The sequence below is a fragment of the Periplaneta americana genome, chromosome 3 (genome assembly GCF_040183065.1).
Source record: "Periplaneta americana isolate PAMFEO1 chromosome 3, P.americana_PAMFEO1_priV1, whole genome shotgun sequence".
NCBI lineage: Eukaryota > Metazoa > Arthropoda > Insecta > Blattodea > Blattidae > Periplaneta > Periplaneta americana.
The window spans coordinates 207,384,568-207,411,920 of NC_091119.1; the positions used below are offsets into that span (position 1 = coordinate 207,384,568).

Below are 27,353 nucleotides of genomic sequence, written 5' to 3' on the forward strand. Positions count from 1 at the left end.
ATAACTATATAAAAAACTGAGCATAACGGTGCAATGTGGTCAAAGAGGATAGGTAACACGAGTAGATACTAACTTTTAAACCATCAAGAAGGCTGTAGAGATGAGTATATATTCACGTTAGGTAGAATGTCTTTATTCTTACGAATATGAGTATGTTCTAGTGGTTACGAGTATATAATCACAGGAAGTGCTCATACTCAAAAGTATAAACCTTGAGAAAGTACTTAAGCTTTATTCTTACTATCCCATTTCGACAATCACACGAAATGCGTTTGTGGTTCACAACACAACAAGAATTAGTCGTCCATCGCTGTGAAGTAATGGTTAGCATGTCTGACAACGAAACGAGTGGGCCCGAGTTCAAATCCTGGGTAACTTTCGTCGCTGGACCCTGGATTCATTTCGCCGGCATTATCACCTTCATCTCACTTAGACGCTATATAACCATAGGGCTATTCCATCTCAAATCGACCGAAATATAGAGAAAATTGACCTTACAATTTCTAAATACAATTAAACTTTTTCTGTCTGCAGACAACTGTGATATAATTCTTTATGCAAAGTTTGAGGCATCAGAACTTCATAGTGTTTAAATTTAAAATATTTTAATTGATCGTATTTTCATAAAATTAGGAACTTTAAACTGTTGTAGCTCCGAAACCCTTTCACCCAATGATCAAAATAATGGTTTATTTTGATGCTGAGAAGTTAAAGTTTATATTGACATGTAAACAGTTTTTCTTACTTTTTATGGAAATGGAGAAATTTAGATTTTTCTCAATTAAGACACCTTTGACCACGAAAAAAATATTTTTAAAATATATGGTTAGATTCCGCATTGAAAGTACAAATAAACACGTATTTTTTACTGGTGCAACGTTAATAAGAAAGTATTGAAAAATCAAATAAAGAAAATAAATAGTACGCGCGTGAGCTAACCAGCTGACTGTGAGGCGGGAGCTAGCCTAGGCAAGCAAGGCCAGGAGACATAAACACGTGATGTTTCGTCTAGTAGCGCATAGCTGGGCTAGCTTTACCACAGGTTTTCATAAACACAGGAGTAAAATGACGCCCAAAGTTCGCTTATCTTCATCTCTCGGCCAGTGCTTGCTGTGTTGCGCCTTTCAAGTCTAGGCATGTGAATATAATTTATTTAATACCCTCGAAACTTATTGTCGTGACACTAAGCAAACAATGCCGAACCCCTCTTAACAATGCAAGGTTTTTTCTCAATATTTTTTACATTTTTACAAATGGGCAAAAAGCCTAAAAGTAAGTAAAATCAGATTATCTGTCTCTCTGTATACAATAAAAATAACGATTACTTCTTATCATAACCTATCAAATGTCAGCTTCAAAATGAGCTCTCGTTCAATGTTCTGCAGTAAATGATTCCAGAGTTCTGAGCGCTGAAAGGCTTGTTTTTTCTAAAATACGCTAAATTTGTCGCTCAACAATACGAAAACCGTTTGACTTTCGATAGTATATTTTTTCAAATCCACTCTCCTCAGCACCTTGTATAAATAGGGAAAAAATTAGAGTATAAAAAAATGCGAGGTTTTTCACTGATCGATTTCATATGGAATAGCCCCATAGTAGTTGATAAAGCGTCGTAAAATGAAGCAATAAAAAAAACCAATGCCCTGAGAAGCAGTTCGAACATTGTCGAAGTCGGGCGCTCAACGTGCTGTTTCGTGTTTCGTGTGTTCATCGATTTATTTTTTTAGTGTTAATTTAATTAATTTGTTGCAGTGCAAGGTTTTAGTTTTTTTTATTTATCGAGCTGTAAGTTACAATAGTATTAAAAATGCAAACAAATGCTGGGTAACTTTCGGCGCTGGACTCTGGACTCATTTCTCTGGCATTATCACTTTCATCTCACTCAGACGTTAGATATGATAAACTCAGCAATTGCTAAAGCGTTGTAAAATAAACCAATTAAAAATATACCGGTATACTATTAATATTATGCTATTGCTATGAAGAGGTCCGTCACCAAGAACAAAATCACACTTTTTTTTTTACGAAAAAAACTAATGCAAGATAACATAAGAACATAATACAGTACGGTATATAGGCTAAGTTACTCCTCAGTTTCTTATCAGAGTTGAGCATTTTATAACAGATTATCGATTACACGATTACAGTCACAATGATTGTACATTAATATCACATAAGAAGTAATAAAAAGTAAATAAAACTTGATAATGACGATAATATTATTGTACCATTTCTTCCTCCCTTTCTTTTTGTTCACAGAATTTATAGTTTTAAGCTAGTTGATAGTACAGCATAGTTTTTTACTTGGATATTTAACGATCCTGTATCAACTCAGGGGCGACCCGTCCTTATGTGCTACAGCACAATGATAGGTTTTGCTCAACTAATAATAATAATGATAATGTTTTATTTTCGCTGGCAGAGTTAAGGCCATAAGGCCTTCTCTTCCACTCAACCAGTCTTAATCAATACAATACATAAATTTAAATTACAAATATTTACACTACACTTAAAAGGTTCTCCAGCAATATTCTTCACTACACATTTATTTAAATTTAGATAAATCTATAAGGTAAAGTAGTAACTTAATTTATGAGCTAATTTAATTCACTGAATTATAATTAATTTAACTAATGTATTTGTAATACCATAATATTTGATCTGTCATTTGACAGTTTCTCGCGGTTATGTTTATGAAGCGTTATAGAGTGTTTAGTCTTCGCTCTTCACTCTTTGGTGCCTCAGGGGGTACAATGTGCTACTCAGAACTCCACATGAGAACGTAGACAGTTATGCGCATGTGCGAAGCTGAAATCACTGCTCCGATTGGCTATTTTTACGCGGGAAAGTACTGTAGTCAGCTTCAGCACGACACAGCTTGGAGATCGCAAAAGTAAAACGTAACGAAAGAATGCTTGTTTGTGGAGGGACCAGTGAGCTGTTTAGTATAGAGCTCACTGGGAGGAACTATTTACAATGTTTTTGGTAATTAAGGTGTCCGACTGCTGCTGCCATCTACCTGTTCAAGTTGCTGTCAACAGCTATACTATACAGACACAACTTGGGAGTTCTATACGGAAGATCCAACTTCGGAAATATAGATGGCTGTTCAATTGTTACAATACATAGTCTCAAACAATTTACAGGATCCATTCTGTGAAGTAACGAACTTGTTAAATATTTTGATTACAACACCAATGACCATTACTGAGCCAGAAAGATGTTTTTCTTGCTTGAAACGTATAAAAACTTTTTTAAGGAACACTATGTCCCAGGATCGTCTCACTGCTCTTGCAATACTGTCAATAGAAAAGAGTATGATGTCCAAGATGGAGGGGTTTAACACCAGGGTAAATGACAAGTTCTGCAGTAGGAAGGAACGTCGTATCGACTTCATATTTCGTCACTAGGCGAGTCTGAAATTAAGATAAATATATACAAGTGTATGCAGTAGGCCGATATAGAGATTGTAGCACACTCATTATTTTGACCACCAGCCGCTACTGTATTGAACTACTGGTCATTTACAGTCGATGGGATTGGTGATAGCGAGATGGTATTTGACGAGATGAGACCGAGGATTCGCCATAAATGACCTCACATTCGTCTTACGGTTGGGAAAAAGCTCGGAAAACACCCAATCGGGTAATCAGCCCAAGAGGGAATCGAACCCACGCCCGAGCGCAACTCCGGATCGGCAGGCAAGCGCCGTAGAGCATAGTTAATGTTCCAATAAAATTATGTTAAAAATTGACATGAAAATTGCACATGACATCATCCCCCAAACTAATTACGTTGTTCCGCCACTGATTCAAAATAACACTTTTAACCCAGTATGGAAAGAAACTATTCTGAAACTGTATCAAAGTATGGTTGTGGTTGTGGCAGCTTCATCATGTGGTCCATGCGTCACGCAGACCAATGCCATGTCTCAATTTTACAAAACAACAAGCGGGAGAAATTAAGAAATGTCAGGCATTTTGGTTTCTTTATAACAAAGGCGTCACTGTCGCAGCGTCGATTATTATTATTATTATTATTATTATTATTATTATTATTATTATTATTATTATTATTATTATTGTTGTTGTTATTGTTGTTGGTTGTGAACAAAATCCGTCCAAGAAGCGTCATGTAAGTAATTAGAATAGGCAGGTTTCCTTTCTTTCTCGTATAATGGAATAGATACATAGTTCCGAATAGAATCTGTTTGCAGAAAATCGATCGACATTTTTATAACACTATCAGAGGAGTTCACTCCAAATAAACAGTAAATTCCATTATAAGACCTTGATCCAAAAATAAAACCGAGTGCGGTGTAAAACAACATGCACGAGCTGTGTTGAAGGCCTTGCTGGGGTTTTAACTCTGCTTCTCGCGATGAAAGAATTCTCCAGTTCCCACGGGCACTTAAGATGCAGAGATTCGAACCGGAATCCGTCTTATTGGCAAAGCTCGGAACTTGGGGACTTGTGTGTCGTGCGCATGAGTAAGGTTACAGGTAATTAGGGCCTACAACGTATACAAAGCTCACCCTGCAAGTGCTCAGGGACTGTCGTGTGTACTAAGAAAGTGGCCACATCGAATGACAGGAAGAAGAACGAAGAAACTGTGTCATGTCGAAGCAAATGACATTCAGAGAATTACAGGTAAACGGTCTGTTAGAGGAATGAGAAAATACGTGGTATTCGTATGGGTATTATAGAAGTTTGAAAATATATTTCTTAAATTTTAGGTACAGAATTTCGTAGAGGAATTCTGAGGAGATACATTATTTTCTTCTAATGCAGAGTTTATATTTTGCAAGTTGTGCCACACACAAACTAGAGCTGGAAATGGGCATTAATTGAAAGACATTGCAGTCTCTTAAGTCGGTGGAAAATTTGTCCATAGCCATGGATCAAGTCGTAGTGGAACCTTCCCTAGTAGTGACATAGAAACTGAAAACTATTTTCGAGAAAAATTTAGAATACTTATCTTTCTCAGATACGAGATCAGCTAGCAACTGCTGAAAATCGAACAGGAAACAGTGACAGTGAAAACATTCAGTATTTTAAGTTTGCTCCCGTCACTTCATGTGACGTGGAAATAAGTTTCTTTCGTTTCAAATCATGTTTAACTAACAGACGAAGAAGTTATGGGTTCGAAAATCTTCGAATCCATGTAGTCATATACTGTAATAAAATGTACAGAGCAGAACTGTAAATTTGATATATTTTGCATGTTTATATATATATTCTTTAAAATTACGTGTTTCAAGCTACCATAATATTATCAATATGTTGTTCCGGCCAGGAACCACCTTTATAGCACACCTGACAGTACCTCTGTGCTGGAAGCGGGAGTTTGTTGACATTGAAGTCCGGTCGCTTAGCCACGTTCAAAGACACAAGTCCCCAAGTTCCGAGCTTTGCTTATTGGTAAGCAGTGGTGTGGCGTGGGACTCGATCTCACTTCCAGGTCCTGAAATTCAAGTTCCGGTTTAAATCGCATTCACTATTTCTTCCAGAGCACCCTTCAATAGGCAGTTTCTTCTCAGCTAGTGATCCAGCCAATTTCTTTTTCTTCTTTATCAGTATCAATAAGGATCGTCAAAATTGCAGGTAACCGATAAGGTTCCAATATTGCAGTACGGTATTATCGCTTAATACTCCAGAAATAAATAGGCGTAATAGGTCCATATTTTGAATATCATTTAATTTTGAGTTAAATGTTAAAATAGTGAAGTCTTAAAGACTATTACAATATGCGGATAACTATTTCTGAAACTGTGCACAATTAAGCAGGTCTGCATCTGCTTGGATCGTAGTCTACGCTCTATAAACAGAAGTAAAAAATTTCATTTACGTATTTCTTTCGAATAACATTTCAAGAAAATAAAATTTTAACAGCAATATTAACAGAAATGTTTTCAGAACATATGAGGGGTGATAGTAAGAGGAAGAAAAATAAAGTCCATAACATTGGCTGATGATATGACGTTGTTCGCAGAAGAGATGATGATGATACTAAGGGATATGCTACTTGAGCTAAATGACAACTGTGGGCAGTATGGGATGAAGATAAATGCAAACAAGACAAAGACCATGGTTGTCGGAAGAAAAATAAAGAAGGTAAACTTGCGAATTCTAAATGAAGCAGTAGAGCAAGTGGACAGCTTCAAATGCTTGGAGTGTACTATAAGCAGTAACATGAGCTACTGCCAGGAAGTCAAAAGGAGGATAGCAATGGCAAAGGAAGCTTTTAATAGGAAAAGGAGCATCTTCTGCGGACCTATGGGAAAATAACTACTTTGTGTGAAGTGTGGCATTGTACAGGGCAGAAACTTGGACATTAAGACGAAGTGAAGAGAAATGACTAGCATTTGAAATGTGGATATGGAGAAGAAAAATAGACCGTGTGAAATGGACAGACAGAATAAGAAACGAAGCTGTGTTAAAGAGTGAGTCAAGAAAGAATGATGTTCAAACTGATCAGAAAGAGGAATTGGTTGGGTCACTGGCTGGAAGAAACTGCCTACTGAAGGATGCACTGGAAGGAATGGTGGACAGGAGAAAAGTTCGTGGGAGATGAAGATGTGAGATGATAGAGGACATTAAAATGATATGGATCATATGTGAAGACTAAGAGGAAGACAGAAAATAGGGAAGATTGGAGAATGCTGGGTTTGCAGTGAAAGACCTGCCCTTGGGCAGAGAACTATGAATGAATCACTCCTTCATTCACAACATGATAAAAGACTCTGAATCGTTGCGGGTAGCGTAAAACGCAGCTAAGTAAGAAAGTAACTTGTGAGTTGTTTTCATCTTTTAGGTAAGTCTTCAAATCACGTCATGATCTGCAACACAAGTGAGAGCATCTCAACTAGACGCAGTCCGTTGCTAAAATCGAAGTCGCTGGCGCCTCAGTTACTGGTGCGAACGAGGAGACAGGGCTGTCCACAGATTGCGGCCACTCTCGTGCCATGGATAAATATATAATAGGATGCGAAACTGTGGTCAGCACCATCTCGCGGCGGGGGACTGAAATAAGATGATCAGCGCCCAACGTCGTAGGTGTTGAACATTAGAACTATGTGTTGGGTACATTACCCAGAGATACTGCTCGAGGAGACGAGATGGCAGACAGAAACTTGCTAATAAGTGAACATAAAGTGATACTACGTGTGTGTATAAGCAGTGTATGTTAAACAGTGATGTTTATGGACGTTGTAAAAAATAGTGTTGTTGAATGTATTGTATAGTAATATAATAAATTGAACTATCTAAGTAGTTCTTGCAGACTTTTCCATTGCGCTGTACAATAAATACCCAAAGAATAGGCTACAATCCCAATTATCTAACCTTTTACTTTATTTTTGTCCCTGTCTGGTTATATTTTAATTAGGTAGTGTAAAATAGATTGTCTCTTTTATCTTCCTGTTGGTTCCGGTAAGAATTTTCAGTAGGAGATGCTGTGAGGAATAAAAATGTAAATGTTTTATTTTAAATTGGGTTAGTTTTGAATATCTAATGAGGGTGGGAGGGAATACTTTCTGCACAGTTTAACATTTTCGTCACCAGGTGCGCTGCTAAATGTATGGAGTAATTACTCTTTTCGCTACTTGGTGCGCTGTTAGATGTAATAACGCCCCTCCCCCAACAGGTGGCAGCAAGATCAATTTCTACAACAGCGCCTCTAGTATGTGTTACGGGAAACTCAGTAAGTTTCGCATCCTATTATATATTCATCCACGCTCGTGTCTTGTAGCGGTGTTCGCTACTAGTCGCAATGTAACTTCACCTCACGCAACAGTGCGATCACTGAAGATTCAGATTTTTGTCGACGGTGAATGAAATAGTAAAAAAGACGACTAGATGGAGTCAGTAGGATACTTTTACAGTAAAATCCTAAGGCGCGTCCGCTTATTATGCTGTAATACGCTTTCTTGACCAGTCCCTGACATTTTATATACGCCTAGATAACGCCCTTACAAAATACCCCGCTTGTTCGCTCAAGTCACGCATAGTACGCTCTTTTGTGGAAGATTTTCGATGTAATTGTTAGCAAAGGAACATTTTGATCAGTGGACTTACTGCTGCCACCAGCCTGAAGAGTGTTAGACCGTTTAGACTGCGGTTGTACTCAGTGTCGGATTTGGCCGATTTGTATAGTCCGGATCAGCTTACTTAATACCCCAAGGGTGAAACCTAACCATTTTTCCACTATTACTAAATATGCTAGTGGATTATAGTGATTTTCTAGCTCTCAGGTTGAATTTTTTTTTTTTTTACCAACTTGGTTTCGAATTTCGGGTACTGACAAATACTACAACTGGCAGTTATTTTCTAACTGTTATGTAGGCAGCAATGATTTCGGTTTACAGTAAAGCTAACTGATGAAAATGCAAGTAAGTAAATACATTTTTAGGTTAGGTCTTATGAATCGTAAGCTCTTTACTCAAAGCAATAAATTTCATTTGCCTGACAAAATAAATTATAACATTATATCATGCTAATCCTAATTACCAATATAATATGCGAGAAGTCCAAGCAAGACATTGTTATTGTTAACAATTTATCATTATTATTATTATTATTATTATTATTATTATTATTATTATTATTATTATTATTATTATTACCGGTTGTTCTTTATGGTTGTGAAACTTGGACTCTCACTTTGAGAGAGGAACATAGGTTAAGAGTATTTGAGAATAAGGTGCTTAGGAAAATATTTGGGGCTAAGAGGGATGAAGTTACAGGAGAATGGAGAAAGTTACACAACACAGAACTGCACGCATTGTATTCTTCACCTGACATAATTAGGAACATTAAATCCAGACGTTTGAGATGGGCAGGGCATGTAGCACGTATGGGAGAATCCAGAAATGCATATAGAGTGTTAGTTGGGAGGCCAGAAGGGAAAAGACCTTTGGGGAGGCCGAGACGTAGATGGGAAGATAATATTAAAATGGATTTGAAGGAGGTGGGGTGTGATGATAGAGACTGGATTAATCTTGCACAGGATAGGGACCAATGGCGGGCTTGTGTGAGGGCGGCAATGAACCTTCGGGTTCCTTAAAAGCCATTTGTAAATAAGTAAGTATTATTATTATTTCAGTGCGTGATTTTACCCTCTTTGGTGATATCTGGTATTAGTTGGCAACACTGAAGAGGCGGCCAAATTAGAATTTTAGGAATTACTCTTAGGTGATCCTCGCTATAAACTGACACACTGCCGACAATGGTGGAGCAAGCAAATGCAATGAGTGAACCGGGGAGAAGGCACATGTGGCCAAAGCGACCGCGCTACTGAAAATATGTTAGTAAGCTCAACTTATTCATTTTTGTTTGAGCAATTTGTCTCGTGATATTATTTGTATTTTAAACATTACATTAAAACGCAAAATAGAATGGTAAACTGTTATTTATATAACATGAGGATTGTCCGACAAGACAGAAAGAATGTCCATGCAATTATATGTGCACAGCTCTGAGTGTTGCAACTACACAAAATGTCAACAATGCTCTTCAGCGTATTCCGAATCTCACCGGACCGGTGGACAACAATGACGTCACACTGCAGCGAAATAGGAACAAAACTGCTGGAAGGATCGATGGCTGTCATGGCGACTGTATAAGTTGTTGTCTGTGCTATGCTAGCAAAATTTTGCGAAATTTCCTTACTGCCATCTCGTTCAAAGGAAAGACAGCATAAACAATTTATTTCTTGAACTGGTAGTAATAACTGGTCCGTTGACATGTTCGCTCATAAGCCATTAACATATTGTTTTTACGTTGTGCTTATTACAAACAATACAGCAGAACACACCGCCATGACACAACAGTTCATGATGTCATTCGTCTGGTAATTCCCGCCCTATACAAGAACCAATCAGATTCACTGATGGCGGCTGATGGAGACTGCCACCACCTCTGCAAGTTGATGGCACCGGTGCGACACCGGTGGAGCATCAGTGGCTCCATCGGTGAAATTCGGAACATCGTGATGCCATCAGATTGCTCAGAGCTGAGATTCGGAATACGCTCTTTATTAAGGTTATGATGGAGTGGGGAAGTCACGTCATCACAATGTTGCCAGTTTAGTGCAAAGCGCACCTCATTGGGATACGGGGCAATGCAGTTTCATGTTGTAACATAAGAGAGCACATGCGGTCAAAAACACCGTGTCATAAAATGAAGAAGCAGCTGTTCGAAATAAAGTACAACTTTGATTATTTCAGGTGCACAAATTGTCAACAAGGCACTAATTAAAGAAATGAAAGAGTGAGGAGGTCAGAAGTTTCCTCCCATGAAAGTTGTGCGTCTTTTCCCCGCTACGCACCTCCTCCCAGGTTAAGTGGGAATGGTCACAGCATGGACATGCTGATGAGACTGATTTTGACTCTCTAAAAGGAATGGGAAATTTGCTATCAGACACTGGCGTACAGTTCATCCTGGTGAAATGATAACAACAGTGAATTTTGCTCTGTTATGGCTGATGCTGTAAACAAAAACTTAAAATTAGGAGCTTTGACGAGTCAAATATGCAATTTCGAAAAGGGCACATGTTGAATATTTTGACTTATCAGTTTTTTATATACTCTAACTAGCTGAAAGCACCTGGTGTTGCCCGGGTTTTCCTTTCTGCTTCTATTTTTAATTAAACTGGTTATTAAATTTTCGGAAATCTCGGAAACCTAACTATAGACAACCAAAACCAATTTCTTTACTAAGCTTTCCTCGCCCATAAAGATGAATCTTTACTTAACGTCACTTACATGAATTAATGAACTCCTTAGCCAAATGCCTGCCAGGGTTAACTCAGGGTTGTAAATCATGCACCGAAAAGAAAACATTTCATCATGTGCCTGACATTAATCTTTTGTTTTAAATTTATTTATTTACTTATTTATTTATTTACCTACCTACCTATCTATCTATCTACTTATCTATTTATCTATTGAATACAACAGACAATCATATAAAACAATTGACTGTAGAAGATTTTGCATTTTAATATTATACATGAATATTTGATCTATTTATTTTTATTTTTTATAATTTTGATTAATTTAACATCCATTTGCACAATTTTAATGTAGCCTATGCTTTTCTCCTGGTTATGAAGGTTAAATGTGCAAACTTTGGCACATATCGGTCAAAGCGTGTAGATTTGTATAGAGAACATACACACATACATATATACTTACATACCCACATTCACTTTTATATATTAAGATTACTTCTACACATCGTTTTGTGGGAAAAGGGAGCCCAACTTGCATCAGTATACACCACTGTCAGAAATGCTGTCCAATAATAGCTGCGAAAAAGGCACAGCATATCAATCTCATCAAAGCTCAAGTGCCGCGAGTAAATTTGACATAATGCAGCTAAATACAGAGGAGACGATGAACTTAAAAAAAATGGTCTCACCTCAAATTTAAAGTAAAACCGCTTTCTGTGGGAAGCTATTGAAAACAAGTACCGGTATCAAAGAACCAGAAAGTAACATTTCATTTATCTTCCTTCTATGAATTTATATTTTCCGCAGAAAAACCAGATGAAGTGATCGCAAAATATGACGTAGATAATTTTCAATCCTTCAAAAGTAAAAGGTTGTTTCGCTCCACTACCTAACAATAGGACAGAGTATCCATCTTACAATGGCAGATCAACCAACTAAAAAGTGGAAAAGTACATACTGATATCTTCAGAATTCAAAGAGTTTCACCAGAAAAATATTGCAGTGGCCACCTACGGCAGCTGGTGACATGCCACAAGAGGACTTCTGATTGATTTTTGTATGTTTTCTTCTTGAAATACTCATTGTCATCTAATATTTGTCAATAAACTTATTTTTTTTTCTTTTTGTATATTATACCCTGTCTTATAGTTTTTACCATTTTTGTTTTTAAATTCTTGCTTATTTATAAAAACATTGTCCATGCATTTCGAAAAGGGTACATCTCCAAAAAAAAAAAAAAAAAAAAGCATATGCTAATATCTTAAATATATTTTTTCTTTCACATTATATTGTTGGATCCTAAAATGCTAATTGTAAAGTTCTGTTGGTCTGGATACAACGGGTTAAAATTAAGTTTTTTTTTTTTTTTTTCCCCCTCCTGAATTCAGAGATGTGCCATTTTCGAAATTGCACATTCAGTTGTTTTCGTATATGGGCTGTGTCCACTTACTGTTAAAGCACGGACTACACAAATTGCTAGTAAGCCTAAAAGGAATTATGAATCATCCCCGAGTGAAACAATTAACTACACTGACTTTGCAGAAATTGTTGGTCAGGAAATAATCAATAAATTCAACAACATTAAAGATGCTGTAGCTTCTGAAAATAATACAGAGTATATCTATATTCTTCATTGTCTGTGGGAAAAGTTTCAGAAAGTACAAGAGCAACACATACAAGCCATTAGCATCGAAACAACAATCATTCAGGATCCATGCAACAGTGGATAACATACCAGTAACGGAAGTTCAGAGGTATAAACATCTCCAAGGAGAACTGTACAACGCATTCTTGTGGGAAAAGCTTCTAGTGTGGCCCACGACTCCTAAAGCAAATGGAAAGCTACTCCGAATTCGGGAGGTCGCAGGTTCAAACCCTGTGGTCAGCCAATCTGACAGGGATTTTTCATGGTTCCCTGAGCCACAAAGGCATATTAGAAATTTACATACCATGATTTATCACCACCTTAATCACCATTATTATCATTAATAAAAATCAAAATCGTTAAATGAATAGGCATACAAGCCATAAATAACACACGACAATAGAAACAGAATCACAATAATAGTCCACGGCCTACTGATATACCAGTATCTAAAGATCTTACACACGTGATATGAGCTGGATGTTTATGCGTGTATTAGTAAACTTCTATAAGAACAATTCATTTATAACTAAAGGTGTTTTATAGATAAGTAAAATGGATTTGAGGAGGTGGGATATGATGGTAGAGACTGGATTAATCTTGCTCAGGATAGGGACCGATGGCGGGCTTATGTGAGGGCGGCAATGAACCTCCGGGTTCCTTAAAAGCCAGTAAGTAAGTAAGTAAGTAAAGAAGCCACTGTGTTGCCATGGTGATAGATGTGATAAAACTGTCATAGAGAGATTCAATGTAATATTGGTTTTCAAAATAAAATATGTTTGTAATTAAAGTACAAATACTGGTAATGCATGGCGACAAGAACTGAAGAAAATTATTCAATTGGTGTATACTTGCAGTCATAAGGGAGGCTAGATTGACTGGTACTTTGTTTTTAGTATAGGTGATAGAATCATGACCTGAAAGAAGTTTAGACAAACCTTTGAAATACTGTAGTATATAACCTATTTGATTGAAATCAAATTTTGAAAACAATGTTCATGGAGAACTAATAGTAATAAAATCACTACTGAAAAATGTTTTATGTAAGCCATAAATATATACAAAAAAAATGTTAATGTTTTTGTATTCAGAATTTGAAACAGGAATAGCAGTAAACGTCAACAACACGACAATAAACAGTATCGGAGAAATAAGAAATCTAACCGAAATAGCAAGGGCAAGAAATAAACAGGTTAGGTAGCAGTGAATATCCGCCCATGTAGGAATCATGGGAAACGAATGTGCAGATGGAGTAGCTTCGCCACAGTGAGGAAGAAACCGCCAGTCAATAAAATAGAACTACCAAAACAAATCTCCAACATAAAACAAATTTCATAAAAAAACACAACATACCAGTAACTGATGAAACTCAGTTAAAGGACAAAAACTACAGAATAATCAAGGACAGAACGTATATATTCAAAAAGCCAAGGAATACAGAATGGACACAGGGCATGACTGTCTAGCTGACCACCTGTTTAAGATGCATTGCCTTCAATGCATGATATGCAAAGAAGATGGAGAGATTCTTGATAGAAACCACCCAGAAAAATGTAGAGCACTCAGCAGCAAGAGCCTGGCAGACTTGTATTGAGAAGCCAACTAATCCCCAGTGTCAGTGGTCAACATATTATTAGCTTTAATTGGAGGAGATAGTTTGGAAATTTATATAATGATTTTGGTTTAAACAGCAATGATATCTGTTATAAGTTAAAATATGATCTGATTTTAAAAGAGTTTAAGAAATGCCTCATTTCTAAAAAAAAAAAAAAAAAAATAGAGGTATGAGAGAGAATCTCTATGTAGGCTATATATGTACTTTCAATTGTTTATCATAACCGTTGCTGTTTTAATTTTCAATTGTTACTGAGTCTCGCATTATTCAGTTGTTCACGTCATCCTGTCCATCAGTCAAATCATGCAGTTAATTCAATTTCAACAGAAATAAAACAAAATCATATTAATATTGTGGAATAACCAGCAACAACCACAGGTATGTTATTTATCAGAGTGGCACACAAGTGCAGCATAGTCAACAAGAAAATTAATATAATAATCAATGCTCAATTGCTGGTGAAAGGATTATTGACAAATGTCTGAAGTGTAAAGGAAATAATATGCGAAACAAATATCTAGCATGGGGATTAAATCACTTTACTAGCTGATATTTTGTAAGAAAGGTGCGCTATACTTCAGAATACCACATAAGTACTTACGTACAAAGACTGTGCAAATTAAAAATAATAATTAAAAATCATGTATCTTACTGATGGCACAAGGGCAGATAAATAAATAAGTACATAAGAAAGATATTTTTCCTGGACTAAAAATAAATAATTCAATAAAGCAAGAACTACATATGTACCGGTACTTATGCGGGATTCTGAAGTCGGAACGTTGTTGAAAATGCCCAAGAATATTCAGAACTACCAACAATTACTAGTTAATATATTCTAATATGGCAGATAAGTGCTATAGAAGACGAAGCAGCTGTATCAGAAGACGAAAAAGGATTTTCTATTTTAAGGGAAGAAGTTGAACTAGCGCTTAAGGAAATGAAGAATGGGAAAGCAGCAGGAGTTGATGGAATCCCCATTGAATTAGTGAAATGCTTGGGTGAAGACAAGATGGGAATTCTATCATTATGCAACGAAATATATGAGAAAGGCGACTGGCCTGAAGATTTCATGGAGACAGTGTTGCTTCCAATAACGAAGAAAAATAATGCAAAGAAATGTAACGGGGTTCAGGATTATCAGCCTGATATCGCACTCGGCGAAGATTCTTCTGCAAATATGAATCGATGTTTATATTCTAAGATGGAAGAAGAGCAGTTTGGCTTCAGGAAGGGAAAAGGTACGAGAGATGCAATTGCACTGCTATGAACAATCGACTAAGAATACCTAAATAGGGTTGCCAGGTTGAGCTATCGCCAAACACAGAGATTTACGATGTCTATAAAATTAATTATTATTATCAATGTAATCTTCATCATACGAGGTTTGGTGACGTATATACGTCCGTTGATGTGACATATTAATGAATTTGTTGTTGTTGTTTTCTAATGCCAGGCATTTGACAATAAAGTCATTTGACCTCTTGCACTCCAATATTTTTCAAAGATATTATCATGGCCAGCCACTGAAGCACAGATTTTGAGGTGTTCCGAATCCATTTCTTGGTTTGAGTTGCACAATGGGCAGTTAGGGGACTGATATATTCCAATTCTATGCAGGTGTTTGGCCAAACAATCATGGCCTGTTGCCAATCTAAATGCAGCTACAGACGATTTGCGTGGTAAATCGGGAATTAACTGTGGATTTTGATGCAGAGAGTTCCATTTTTTCCCTTGAGATTGTGCTATCAAATTTTGTTTGTTGAAGTCTAAGTATGTAGATTTAATAAATCTCTTCACAGAGTAATACGTAGTTTAGTAACAGGTCTGCAAGTAGCAGTGCTGCCCTTCTTTGCTAAAGCATCCACATTCTCGTTTCCCAGGATTCCACAATGGGATGGTATCCATTGGAATACAATTCTTTTATTGAGTGATATTAATTGAGAGAGCATTTTAGTTATTTCTGCTGTTTGAGATGAAGGTGTGTGTTTAGAGACTATTGATAGAATAGCTGCCTTGGAGTCTGACAATATAACTGCATTCTTAAATTTATTGATGTGGCATGGAAGATTCCTGAGACATTCACTTATTGCAACGATTTCTCCATCAAAACTTGTTGTTCCATACCCAAGAGATCTATAAAGTGAGAAGAGACAGCACGTAACACCTGCACCGGCACCTTGTTCTCTGGAGATCAAGGATCCGTCAGTGTATAAATGAAGCCAGTTTTGTGGAGGGTACCTAATATTAATTGTCTCTAAAGACAATTGTTTTAGTATTTCAGTGTTTACTTCTGATTTTAGTATTTCTTCTGTTAAATTTAGATTATATTCTATATTTAATAGAGTTAAAGGGTTTGGTTTAATTTGTAGGTTTTCTTTTAAATTCGGGATATTGATTTTCTGTTTTAATTCTTGAACAATGGATATGAAACTTTTTTGAGTTTTCAATCTACAGAGAGGACTGTATGAATGATATTAATGAATTTAAATACTATTATAGTTACAATCATGCCATGGTATGAAAGGAAAATTTCACAACCTCGAGTGGGATTCGAACCTGCAACTTCCTATACTCCGGTCAGGCGCTCTACCACTGAGCTATCGAGTTTGTCTCACGCCAAAGGCTTGGAATCATCCTTTCATACTGGCGACTCTGTTATAGAGTACTGTCCATAGCATCTGATCTAGTCAGCACTGCTTATGGGTGTGAAGAAACTTTACATACCATGGCATGATTGTGACTATAATAATATTTAAATTCATTTATTATTATCACTATTATTGGGCGTATTATTATTGTTATTATTTTTATTATTATACCCATTATAATTAATTATTTTTATATTTAATTTTGTATTGCAAGATAAAGGATCGGTTAAAAATTCAACAATATCAGATTTGGTTTGATGGAAAAATTAATATTTGAAATCGTGAAAAAAAAAAAAAATACGTTTTCAACAAGTTTCTTAACTTTTAATGCCAGATTTGCAGAATTTTGGAATTTATTTCTCCGTCAAATAAAATTCAACCAATGGTGAAATTTTTAGGCATGGCACAGAAAAATATGCTCTCTTAAGTGCATAACAATTGATTTTTCAGAGAGTTACACAAAAAACTTTTAAAATTGTTAAAAATTCAGCAATAATGAAATCTTTACTGTATTAAGAACAGACGTAGGCCTACCTTTAAAATTTGTATTTCTTGGAGCTCCTTGCAGATTTTAGAAGTCTCTTGTTTTCCAAGGCTACCTCAATGAGTCAAAGTCAGAATAGGAGAAGAAATTTCAGAAGAATGTGAAATAGGGAGAGGAGTACGACAAGGATGCCCTTTATCACATATCCTGTTCAACATCTATTTGGAGTACTGGTATTTAGTTGTTGTTGTTTTCTAATGCCAGGCATTTGACAATAAATTAAATGGCAAGTTGTAGCTGATTTAAGTGAACACCATATTTTAACACAACCCCCAGAATGTCTGGAGGACCATACCTGCTGTTGGTCGACAGGTCCACTGGACCTAGTTGGGAGATCTTGTTGATCACCAGATTTCCCTCCTTAAGCCACTGGAGGACGATTTTAGTGCCATAGGAGGTCAGCACTAGGAACAGAAAAATAGGAAGGGTAGGAAGGAAAGTGAAATGAACCCCTAGGCCTCGAATGCTCTAATGCCGTCGGGGTCGAAGAAAGTAAGAGTTCAGTCAGAGGACTGGATAGGAAAGGGTAAAGAGGGAATTAGGTATTGAATAGAAAAAAATTATACCAAATTCGGTCATTAACTCATCAAGCTGACCAGTGCTAATTGATGAGTAGCCCCTCCTTTAGTTCAGCTTGTAAATTATGCTTACTAACAGCTGCACCACGGGAAGGTAGGGATGGGACATTGGGTATTTAGTGAAGAACTGTTTTCAGAACATGGGAGAATTGATAGTAGGAGGAAGAAGAATCAAGTGTATAATATTTACTGACGATATGGCGTTGTTAGCAGAAGAGGATATGCTACTGGACCTAAATGACAGCTGTGAGCAGTATGGAACGAAGATAAGTGCCAACAAGACGAAGACCGTGGTTATAGGAAGAAAAGTGAACAAGGTAAACTTGCGAATTATAAATGAAGCAGTAGAGCAAGTGGACAGCTTCAAATACTTGGGGTGTACTATAAGCAGTAACATGAGCTGCTGCCAGGAAGTCAAAAGGAGGAAAGCAATGGCAAAGGAAGCTTTTAATGGAAAAAGGAGCATCTTCTGCGGATCTCTGGAGAAAAAACTAAGGAAGAGACTAGTGAAGTGCTTTGTGTGAAGTATAGCATTGTATGGGGCAGAAACATGGACATTACGATGGAGTGAAGAGAAGTGAATAGAAGCATTTGAAATGTGAATATGGAGAAGGATGGAGCATGTGAAGTGGACAGAGTAAGAAACGAAGCTGTGTTGGAAAGAGTGAATGAAAAAAGAATGATGCTGAAACTGATCAGAAAGAGGAACAGGAATTGGTTGGGTCACTGGTTGGAAAGAAACTGCCTACTGAAGGATGCACTGGAAGGAATGGTGAACGGGAGAAGAGTTCATGGCAGAAGAAGATATCAGATGATAGACGACATTAAGATATATGGATCATATGTGAAGACAAAGAGGAAGGCAGAAAATAGGAAAGACTAGAGAATGCTGGGTTTGCAGTGAAAGACCTGCCCTTGGGCAGAACACAATGAATGAATGAATGAATGAATGAGACCAAAATTGATAATTTTCATTAGATCATTATTTTATTGTTTTACGTAATTTTAAGGGTTTCATTCAGGATCCCTAAGGCAATAATGAAGTATCGTCCAAATTGGAAATGGTCACTTGGTCGACCTATGAAAAGATGGCCTTAACACTTCTTTTGGGACTGGTACTTGACAGGATGATGATGATGATGATGATGATGATGATGATGATGATGACGACGACGTAATTTTAAGAGAATTTCAAGGGAATTTTACAGGTCATTTTTTGGAAATTTTTAGGTCGTAAACATCTGGGTCCTATATTAACAAATTAAAAAAGAATGATTTGGTGAATTTGTTACAGGTAACTTTCCTGTGTTAACTGGAACTATTATAATTATTTTACCCTAGTTAATGACTAATTTTGGCTTGATATTTGCCATCTAGACTAGAAATCTGGAGGATATAAAGCCGAAACTAGCCATCAACTAGAATACAGTTTCATAATATGTAGATTCAATTAACACAGGAGAGTTGTGCATATAACAAATTCACCAACTGATTAGTGATAAAAGTGTTAAAAATGTATGTAACTTATAGGTTCTTGTGTGATGTGTTTTATTGGAAAAAGCAAACTATATTTTAGACTGATCCCATCGGCCACAATGTAATAGAAAACATTAACAAACAATTGACATAAGTGAATGTAGATTATGAATATAAAAATTGCTGCCAACAAATTTAATTTTCTCTTTCAGTAGTAACAGAGAGTGGTGTCACAAGTGTGTACCAGTAGTCAAGATGTATATAAAAAAAAAAGGTAAGTGAACAAAGCACTGTGTTATCTGAAGACAATGTCACAGAGGGATTCAATGTGATGTTGGTTTCAAGCATAAAACATCAAGCCTATTTGTAATTAAAGTAGCCTACACATAATACAGTGAACACAATAGGAATATTAGCTAGGTACAGTAATAGCAATAAATGCAACAAGTGATTATATACAAACATGAAGTCACACTTACCTCATTCCATATGTACTGGTGTGCAAACGTGAGAGCATTCTAAAAGAGTGGTGTTGGCAGGTTGCAGATGGTGCAGAGAATGAGGTTATGTTAAAAAACAGCCAGCCCGGCAGTCAGTCTGAAACACAACAAGGTACTATTTTTAATGCAAAACATATTTGCCCTGATTTGATTCTTTAGCTAATGTCCTAAACATATTTGAACAGTGAAATGTTGAAAGAACATCAGTAACTACTTTAGCTGTTTTTAGTTTTGTACAAATCTTAAACTTGTTTATATTTTTGGAAATCGTCAAACTCTAACGCCCAAGCCACTAATTACAACTCACTGGGAATCTAGACTCGAAACCATTCAGCCTTTAGGATGTTATATTAAGGAATTTTACAATGCAGTGATAGAAATTGCTGATGAATCAGTAAACAAAATGGAGAGAGATGAAGCTGAAACACTTGCCCTAAAACTCAGAGATTTTAAGTGTTTATGTTTGGTTGTACTTAGTATTAGTATTTATTTATTTAACCTGGTAGAGATAAGGCCGTCAGGCCTTCTCTGCCCCTCTACCAGGGGTTGTATGCAGCTATGTTTTAAACAAAATTAATGTTACTAGTAAACTGTTGCAAGGAATAAAAGACGGAATTATCTAGTGCCATAACAACTTCGAGAAATGTTCTTCAAAGCCTTAAAATCTCATAAATTATGAATCATTAAAATGTTACAGTATTACCTACCTGATTTGATACCAACGTTTGAATGTACATGAGTGCTAGATAGAGTTGTAGTGCATTTCTTAATTCAATTTCAGCATGTTATGTTGCCTGTTTAATGAATAGTGAAGTGTCTCAGGTAAATAAAGAAGTGAGTGAGCGAATGAATGAATTAATTAATTAATTTTAAAGTGAACTAAAAGACTAACTGATAAAAAATCTCTTTATAACCATAATGAATTCCATGAATGTAGTAAAATTAACTTGTGCTTTCAATTGAACTTGTACATGAGGTTCATAAGTTTATGTTCATTTTTATTTTGCTTCTCTATTTGTATTTATCCTTAACAAATCATATAACTTGTATTAAGATTAATGGAGAATGAAATTATTATTATCATTATCATCATCATCTTTAAACAATCAAGTTCTAGTGGTTCCGAAAAGAATTAAAAGAAACGTTTTGTGCCCCATATTTACGTCTGGTACAAAAGGGGAGTCTGTACTGCCATCCCATCAATGTAAAGCAGAGTAATAAAATATAAAGACCGTAATTTTAGCCTGTTACATACAATAATACTTGAAGAATAACCCCTAAAAGTTTCAAATGTATATCTTATGTAAGTCCTGAGAAAAGTGCACCTAAATTAGATGAAATTTGCTGGGATAGGCAGTACAGACTCCCCATTGGCGCAAAAAAAAACCAACACAACTATACAACTACGAAGCAATATTAGGAGTGCTTTGTAAGTTATAACGCTAATTCATTTCCAATCATAAACATGTCTCTAGGAAGTGCATATTGTTTCTCAATGGCCAGGGAGCTCTTTTTCCCAGTACAAGGCAGTGTTCCGATAATCGTTAGTCATTTGTGATGGACAACTTTTCCCGATTTTTAGCACCTAAAAATTCAAGCCTTAATTATTACAATAGTAGACAACAGACTGTTACGGCTTATTTCATACAGTTCATTAAATAGAGTCAAATCTTACAGCAAATTGTATTTATATATCCTAATTACATTACCCTAATACCTTTATATATACTACCTTGAATTATAACAATTTCCTCAAATCTTCTGTCATTTTTAATAGAACCAGGCACATTGCCAGACTATTCTAAACATTTATTTATCCCGCCTTGATTTGAATCTGCTCGCCAATCGTGCTCTTATCTGCGACTCTGGTGTCAAAGATGTGAACTAGTGTATAGATTAAACTGTAATTGGAACTATACATATACCGGTATTCTTTCTATTATACAACAGCTTTCCTTTTATTTCTTCGTGGCTTCTAAATTACAATTAATTTTACACATATTTCGTCGTGCCTTCGTTACTCCTACATTTCTGTACTATTATGTTAAAAAATTAAATTAAAGACAGTGTGCACAGAACATATTGTAAGGACATCTGTTGAGGAATCGTTGAAGCTTCATGATGTTTATAAAAATTTGAGTGGTTCGTACATACTGTCATACGGTAAATTCTTGGACAAGAGGAGTTCCAATATTCTCTTTTTTAAGGTAAGAAAAAACAAACAAAAGAGACAAAAAAAGTTAACTCGACCGTGACAGGACTCGAACCTGCAATCTTCGGATCCGAAGTCCGACGCCTTATCCATTAGGCCACACGGTCTTCTGTAACTTCGGTTTCACAATACTGGTAATATTATACTTGCTCATCTTTTTCAATTACTGTTATACTAGTTGGATTGAAAACAATGATCCTTTGCATTTGTTGATACTAAAGTAATTATAACGATAAAATAGATGTAATATTATTAATGTTTAGTATGGTACGTACAAATACAATACAAAAATACGCAATTAGTAGGTCAAGAAGGCCAACATCTGCAAAACGACCTTTTCTTTTGCTAAATTGTAAGTAGTAATGTTCTTATATCCTGAAAGTCTATTACAAACCCGTTTCGTTAAACTGCAGAATAATTCATCCTGAATAATTTATATACGCGCCGTGCTAGTAACCAAACAGAGAGAACCGACTGCAATCAAAGGGAACAGCGATGCCAACGTGTCAGTCAGCCATTCTCTATGAGTGTTGCCAACCCTGCTAGCGAAAATCATGCCATATGGCATATGCAATCAAAATTATGCCAGATTAGGTCCATTGCACGAAATTCGTGGCTAACGGAAGAAATTAGTGTGACGTCATGCCCTTAGCACTGCGCGCCGTGTTTCCAAATAACTTTCGTGTTAAGAAAAATGGTTAATTATGTTTTTTGGGATAAACTTCAGTGTTTTGTCACTACAGTGAAAGGGACAGTAATTGTTTTAACCAGGCAAGCATAAGGAGAACTCACCCTGCTTGACGCAGGAGGCCCTTGTCCTAATTGGATGTAGTGGGCTTATTTATTTATTATTTTTATGGATTCATAAGGTTTCCCTAGGATGAAACATTGAAGAGAACTTGAATACGGAATATAAGGTAACAGTGCCGTTTTAACGCATGGCGAACGCGGCGAGAGTGAAAGGAAAGTGTGCAGCTGCATAATTATAATTAATATAATACCGCTATCACGTTACATTATTAAACTGTTTAAATTTAACTGCTTGCATAAACAAGAATGCATTATTGAAAATCAAATTGGGTTATTTGTTGAGTGTGTGTTTATGATTTATCGCTATGAATAGTAACCACAACTCTCAGTTACATTTCCAATATAATATCGTCAACAATACTATTTAATCACTTTCCAGCATGTGCACTATAATTCGATATGAAATCTTTATAATTATTATTATTATTATTATTATTATTACTACTACTATTACTATTACTACTACTACTTACTTACTTACTTACTTACAAATGGCTTTTAAGGAACCCGAAGGTTCATTGCCGCCCTCACATAAGCCCGCCATCGGTCCCTATCCAGAGCAAGATTAATCCAGTCTCTATCATCATATCCCATCTCCCTCAAATCCATTTTAATATTATCCTCCCATTTACGTCTCGGCCTCCCCAAAGGTCTTTTTCCCTCCGGTCTCCCATCTAACACTCCATATGCATTTCGGGATTCGCTCATACGTGCTACATGCCCTGACCATCTCAAACGTCTGGATTTAATGTTCCTAATTATGTCAGGTGAAGAATACAATGCGTGCAGTTCTGCGTTGTGTAACTTTCTCCATTCTCCTGTAACTTCATCCCGCTTAGCCCCAAATAATTTTCCTAAGCACCTTATTCTCAAACACCCTTAACCTATGTTCCTCTCTCAAAGTGAGAGTCCAAGTTTCACAACCATACAGAACAACCAGTAATATAACTGTTTTATAAATTCTAACTTTCAGATTTTTTGACAGCAGACTAGATGATAAAAGGTTCTCAACCGAATAATAACGCTCATTTCCCATATTTATTCTGCGTTTAATTTCCTCCCGAGTGTCATTTATATTTATTACTGTTGCTCCAAGATATTTTAATTTTTCCACCCCTTCGAAGGATAAATCTCCAATTTTTATATTTCCATTTCGTACAATATTCTGGTCACGAGACATAATCATATACTTTGTCTTTTCGGGATTTACTTCCAAACCGATCGCTTTACTTGCTTCAAGTAAAATTCCCGTGTTTTCCCTAATCGTTTGTGGATTTTCTCCTAACATATTCACGTCATCCGCACAGACAAGAAGCTGATGTAACCCGTTCAATTCCAAACCCTGCCTGTTATCCTGAACTTTCCTAATGGCATATTCTAAAGCGAAGTTATTATTATTATTATTATTATTATTATTATTATTATTATTATTATTATTATTATTATTATTATTATTAAACATTCCTAATGTAACACTCGACTTACATAATATTCTACAATTCGGTCAGCATTGCATCTGTCTGCACTTTCTACTGGACGCTCTCGTAATGGATGCCAGTATCTTTCCTATTGGATTCCAGTCGTACCATCCACAATATTGCACACAATGTGCAGTCAGGATTTTACCGTTAACTACTGTATGTCCGCCATCAACTTGCTTCGTAGAACTACAGTAGGTTTCCACAATACTTTATTGTAAACACTTTTTCACGCGAAACACTTGGATGCGGGAAAAACTAAGCATCCTGGGCGCACTGAGGAAATCTTTATGTAGACGCTTTCCATGCAAGTTTTGAGATTTTCACATTTTGAACCAAAACACGTCTGTATCCAAGACAGCCCATTCGGGTGGAATAATGAAACAACCACGTAACTTCGATCACTGATCTTCTAGGATTTGCATCATCCTGACATCTTCCACAGCTGATTTTTCTGGAAGGCGATCACATTTAATATGAGCCCATAGAAAATCATGACCAGATCAATGCAGCAATGTTCGTCAATCAACTAGAATCTAGAAAGCTTCAATTTTCAGGACTTCTTTATTTGGATGTTCTACATGTATTGAAACAATGTTTTTTGAAGTTTGTTAAATTTTGGAGGTTTTACAGAGGGGTAATGTGTTGAAAATCATTGAAAAAATATACGAATGGAGAAAAATAATTTCTCAGTAGGGAAATAAATTAAATAAAAACTATGCCCTACTGTTTCATTAGTTTTATTTCCATATCTTATAAACTTTATAATTATTTACCATTGCATATAAGAAACACGTCATATTTTACTTTCAGAAGGATGGTAAGAAGGACATTGATGGCAAATCCAATCTTCAGTGTCAATGATTTTAGCAATATTATGTTTTAGATACTATTTGTTTTAACCTCATGTAATTGAGAAATCTGTACATTTAAACCTGATTTTATACTATTTCTTTTAAAACTTTTAACCTGTTTTTGTGATTATCTGGTGATTGTATATTTATTTTTGATTTTATTTTTACATTTATTCATATCGTAGTAGTCATGTATTATAAAATACACAGTGTGTGTGTATATATATACTCTGACGTTGTCTATGGCTGTAAATCGTTGAATGGCATTACATCCATCCATCCATCCATCCATCCATCCATCCATCCATCCATCCATCCATCCATCCATCCATCCATCCATCCATCCATCCATCCATCCATCCATCTATCTATCTATGTAAAGTCAGTCCACATCTGTGGAGTAACGGTCAGCGCGTCTGGCCGCGAAACCAGATGGCCCGGGTTCGAATCCCGGTCGGGGCAAGTTACCTTTTTCCCTCAACCCAATACGAGCAAATGCTGGGTAACTTTCGGTGCTGGACCCCGGACTCATTTCACCGGCATTATCACTTTCATTTCATTCAGACGCTAAATAACCTAGATGTTGATACAGCGTCGTAAAATAACCCAATGAAATAAAAAAATCTAAAGTCAACTCATGTGTTTACAAGCTGTAAAAATCAGCTGTCTAGCTTCAGAAGTTTTCGAGAACATGTTCGTTATATAAGACATAATTTAACATTCCGTATCCCCTTTAAGCCACTCTAAGCACTGGTCTCAGATTAATTAAGACAGGCATTATATAGAATGTGTTGTGTGAGTGGTTGTATATAGACTAAATATGGTTCATGCAAATAAAATGCAAGTGATAATACGATGAAGTGAACTGTAAAAACGCATAATAAGAAGTGTGTGGCACCCGTGTTTCATTAATGAATGGCGCATGTCGAGTCCTGAATGGCGCTCAACTCGACTTGAGCTAGCCGCTGATAGCGCGCGTCTATTTTCGAATCGCGTGGTGCCAGCCAGCCAGTCTCTAGTCTGCTGCTAGATGCGGGCGCGGGAGCTCCTGGCAGTGGCCGCCGCATGGCTCTGCTTCCACACCCGGGCGGACGTGACGCTGCGGCTGCCGGGGCTGGGGGCGCTCCGGGGGGCCCTCAACACTTCGCACTGGAGCAACAGAACCATCTTCCAGTTCCAAGGAATTCCCTTCGCCAAGCCACCCGTCGGTGACCTCAGGTTCAAGGTAAATGTACCTATCACGTGTCACAGTCCTGTTTGTCCGTTGTCATTTCGTTAAGCAGGATGATAATAATCATCATTATCATCGCCAGATTCTCTTTTTTTTGTAGTACCGTACCGTTAAACGCGGAGAATAATTTTTAGTTGTGGTTAGAGATAGGCTATGTACGCGTTTAATATTAAGTACAGTTCACCCTATGACTATTTTTCACTCGAATTTTTGCGAATTTTATGTCATCTTTAGAAAGTTTCAATTTTCGCGATAAACACGACAAATAGTTATTATTTAATTTTCTTCAATTTTAACAGCAAATTACATCTAGTTTTTCGTAGAAATACACAGGAATAGTAATTTAAATCTTATGACTTTCTCGTATTTATATACATTGTGACTGACATTGGACAGTTAATAGCTTGACCACTTTTTGGGAACATTGCTTTCGGACACGAAGACGAATTTTAACGGTACTTTATGCAATAAGTGTTTGTCAAATAACTTCGCAAATTTCAGTACGGAAGAAGAAATTTAACGATACCGTATGCAGGCAATGAATCTTTGTAAACCATTTTCATACTTTGGTAGGTTTAAAAGTTAGTTCCCAAAATGAAGTGATGGTGTGAAGATGGGACGAAAAACGGAAGTGTAATACCGTAGCCAGGGGTTTTATTCAAGTGATAATGATATTTTTACAAGAGGTCTTCAATAAAATCGCAAAATACTGTTGCAAATTATCCATTTCACTGGTTTGGAGTTTTCAGTAAGTTACAGTAATTACTGTGTTAATTATTTCACTAGATCTTACCATCCATAATGGCCTTCAACTAAATATTGTATCAAATATTATAATAATTCTAAATTAAATCAGCTGGGCAGTAATAATAATAATAATAATAATAATAATAATAATAATAATAATAATAATAATTAATACAAATATATAATGTAATTAGCGAGTTGTAATGTGTTTAAATTTATTTTCACGTCCAAGCAAATTTGGTAAAGGAGATGTGGTGATTATTACACAAAGATATATTATT

At 36.3% G+C, this 27,353-nt stretch overlaps 1 protein-coding gene, 1 long non-coding RNA gene and 1 other non-coding gene across 6 annotated transcripts in view; 1 reads left to right on the forward strand and 2 right to left on the reverse strand.

The window, feature by feature from the left end:
* Positions 1–22,477, reverse strand: part of LOC138696982 (uncharacterized) — a 31,387-nt gene extending 8,910 nt beyond the window's left edge. Inside the window, exons 1-3 of one of the 2 annotated variants that reach the window (XR_011331507.1) lie at positions 22,347–22,477; positions 19,720–19,837; positions 5,326–5,463 (exon numbers count right to left, since the gene is read on the reverse strand). This is a non-coding gene — a long non-coding RNA (uncharacterized lncRNA). The remainder of the gene's footprint in view (positions 1–5,325; positions 5,464–19,719; positions 19,838–22,346) is intronic. The other variant, XR_011331508.1, reaches the window with a different exon arrangement.
* TRNAR-UCG (transfer RNA arginine (anticodon UCG)) lies at positions 21,987–22,059 on the reverse strand. The gene has a single exon. It is a non-coding gene; the product is annotated as a tRNA-Arg (tRNA).
* Positions 22,478–25,976: 3,499 nt separating the features above from the next.
* Positions 25,977–27,353, forward strand: part of LOC138696979 (juvenile hormone esterase-like) — a 52,939-nt gene continuing 51,562 nt past the window's right edge. Inside the window, exon 1 of one of the 3 annotated variants that reach the window (XM_069822531.1) lies at positions 25,977–26,319. In XM_069822531.1, coding sequence (XP_069678632.1) covers positions 26,125–26,319 — 195 coding nt within the window. In that variant the 5' untranslated portion in view covers positions 25,977–26,124. The remainder of the gene's footprint in view (positions 26,320–27,353) is intronic. The other 2 variants (XM_069822530.1, XM_069822529.1) reach the window with 2 other exon arrangements.